Source organism: Euleptes europaea, chromosome 3, assembly GCF_029931775.1.
Source record: "Euleptes europaea isolate rEulEur1 chromosome 3, rEulEur1.hap1, whole genome shotgun sequence".
Classification (NCBI taxonomy): domain Eukaryota; kingdom Metazoa; phylum Chordata; class Lepidosauria; order Squamata; family Sphaerodactylidae; genus Euleptes; species Euleptes europaea.
In genome coordinates, this window is record NC_079314.1 from 12061418 (window position 1) to 12063766 (window position 2349).

General features: G+C 41.2%; 1 protein-coding gene across 1 annotated transcript; it reads right to left on the reverse strand.

The window, feature by feature from the left end:
* Nucleotides 1–260: 260 nt before the first annotated feature.
* LOC130474656 (interferon-inducible GTPase 5-like) lies at nt 261–1484 on the reverse strand. Its single transcript, XM_056846346.1, has one exon. The coding sequence runs from the start codon at nt 1482–1484 to the stop codon at nt 261–263; it is 1224 nt and encodes a 407-aa protein (XP_056702324.1).
* Nucleotides 1485–2349: the final 865 nt, after the last annotated feature.

The window sequence follows — 2349 nt, forward strand, 5'->3', positions numbered from 1 at the left end:
CAGTGCTGAGCATCATTCATACATTTGATGCTTTCTCTTTTCTTTTTGGAGGGATATTTTGTGATTCTAAATGTTTAGCAGCTTTACTTGAACATTCTAAGCATCCTAATTTTTTAGGAAAGTTCTCAGAAGGCGATGTGGTTCCCAAAGGTTGTTTCACCAACCAGGACATCAAACAGGGGTATGATATCTAGAACCTGTTCTTGGCTTTTGTTTCCTTGCCTTTGCATGAAATTCATATACTGTTTGCTTCAATCTGCTCACTCTGTGTGTTTCTTGGCACTTAACTCAGGTTGGAACTCTGCAGCTTTTGCCCGGACATTCTCAGCATCTTCCGCAACATCATACAGAAAGTTCTTCAGGATGTAGAAGGTAGTTACAAAAGAAAGCCCTCCGCCAGCTAGAGAGCCCAACACCGGTACAAAATCAAGAACAAATTCGACTGCCATCAGTGTTCCACACACTAATGACTTTGTCAATAGATCAAGTACAAATTCCTTGGTGATTTGGCTGGCCATTGGAGACTTTTTGATAGCTGATCTCAAGACATCAACAGGTATGCCAACCCGGTTTGCAAGTCTACTGAGGGAATCTGCATCCAAGCCAAAGACCTTGCAGAAGTGTCTCATTGTTACCACCAAGATGCCAAGATCACAGGCAAGAGAGAGGCCAGGGACAGGAATGGCCCCAATGCCACAAGACAGAAGAGCTACATTCCTGATATAGACCTCCATAGTAGCCCTTTTCTTCTTCAGGACTTCTTTGGAGAAAGCTGGCATAGCCAGGATTAAAGCATGTCTCTTGAGACCATCCAAGTCATTCTCCAAAGTCACTTGCAGGAAGGGAAAATCATACATATTCAAATCCCATCTGGAGATGAGAAAAACTTGTGGATTAGATTCTCCTGCTTTTTTCAGATTATCACAGCAGTACTTCCTAATCTCTTCCAGGCATTTCTCCTCACTGAAGTCTGGTTTTCTTCTTTCAGAATCTATACTGACATCCGTTTTGGTGCGCACATAGTAGAATTTCTTCCCCATTTTATGAATTTCACGGGCCAGGAAGACATCATTCTCAGTGAAGCGATTTGAGGCAACGATGATGAAACAATCATACTCCTTAAAATTCACCTTCTTCAGGTATTCCTTTGCTTTAAATCGAGATGTCCCAATGCCTGGTAGATCCCATATTGCAACTTTTGAGAATGTGGGATGTGGATATTTCTTTCGCTCCATTGTTATTTCCACCTCCCCAGTCTCAGCTGCACCTTTTTCATAGTCTGTCATTCCTCGCAGGGCATTGACAAGGGATGATTTACCAGCCCCTGAAACCCCTGTGATGGCGATGTCAAGAGCAGAGTTTTCTAATAACTTCAGGTCTTCTTGACTTTGTTTTATCACATCTTGAAGACTTTTGTTTTCCAAACCATCCTTTATCTTTTCCAGTTCCTGTCTTACGACTACTCTTGAGATGGCAGCACCCATGGTGGTTCTTCTTAATTTTTTGCTTGAACAAAGAAAGAAAAGAGAGAGATTGTTAATTTAATGTCAGATATGCCAAAAGAACTCTTTTCTTTGATGATATAGATTTAGCTGTGTGAGAAAATTGATTCAGTGAGGGCATTCCTGCCCCAGTGGAAAGTCAAATCCATGCTTAGTGCATTGGTGATTTGTAATGGGAAAGATGTGGTGGCATTTAAAAACACATTGCAATGTTGTGTTTTTCTGTGATCATTTTTTAATACATCCAAAATGACATCATTGCTCTCCTTCCTTGGTGTTTCATCATGGAAAAAAGGCAGCTTGTCAAACCCTTGTCAAATGATGGGGAAAGGCACAATACGTGGGAGTGAATCCTCACTGCCCAGAGTAATGAAGCATCACAAGCCCCTCTAAGATAACCCTTCAGCCAAGAGACCGAGTGACCACGTCTCTGGCCCTACCAGGTACGAATCAACAAGTCAGCTCTGCAAGATAGGACACTTGTAAATTGAGTTCAACAAATAATTACTTGGTAGCTTTAGCCAAAATAGGTCAAGGTTCAGGGTTTAGATTGAGTCCCCAAAATCCAAATAACACCACAGAAGAATAATTAAGGTTTATTAAAAGAAATGTGCAAACTTATCCAAATATCGAAGCAGTGCAAAGCAAGAAAGAAAATATTAAAGTAAATAACTGTCCTAGAATACTTATTGTGACGTTAATCCTCTGTCCTAGATGCTACTTGGTCAGACTGAAGGTACAAAGTCCTGATAGAACTCCAAAATCCAAGAAGCAGGTATTCCAGCTGCACGAGTCCCAACTGACAGTCAAAAGGATGGTGAGAAGGAAGGAAGGCTCAAAAGTCCAA

Coding starts and splice junctions, on each gene's coding strand:
- LOC130474656 (XM_056846346.1), bottom strand. CDS start 1,484: ATGGGTGCTGCCATCTCAAGAGTAGTCGTAAGACAGGAACTGGAAAAG.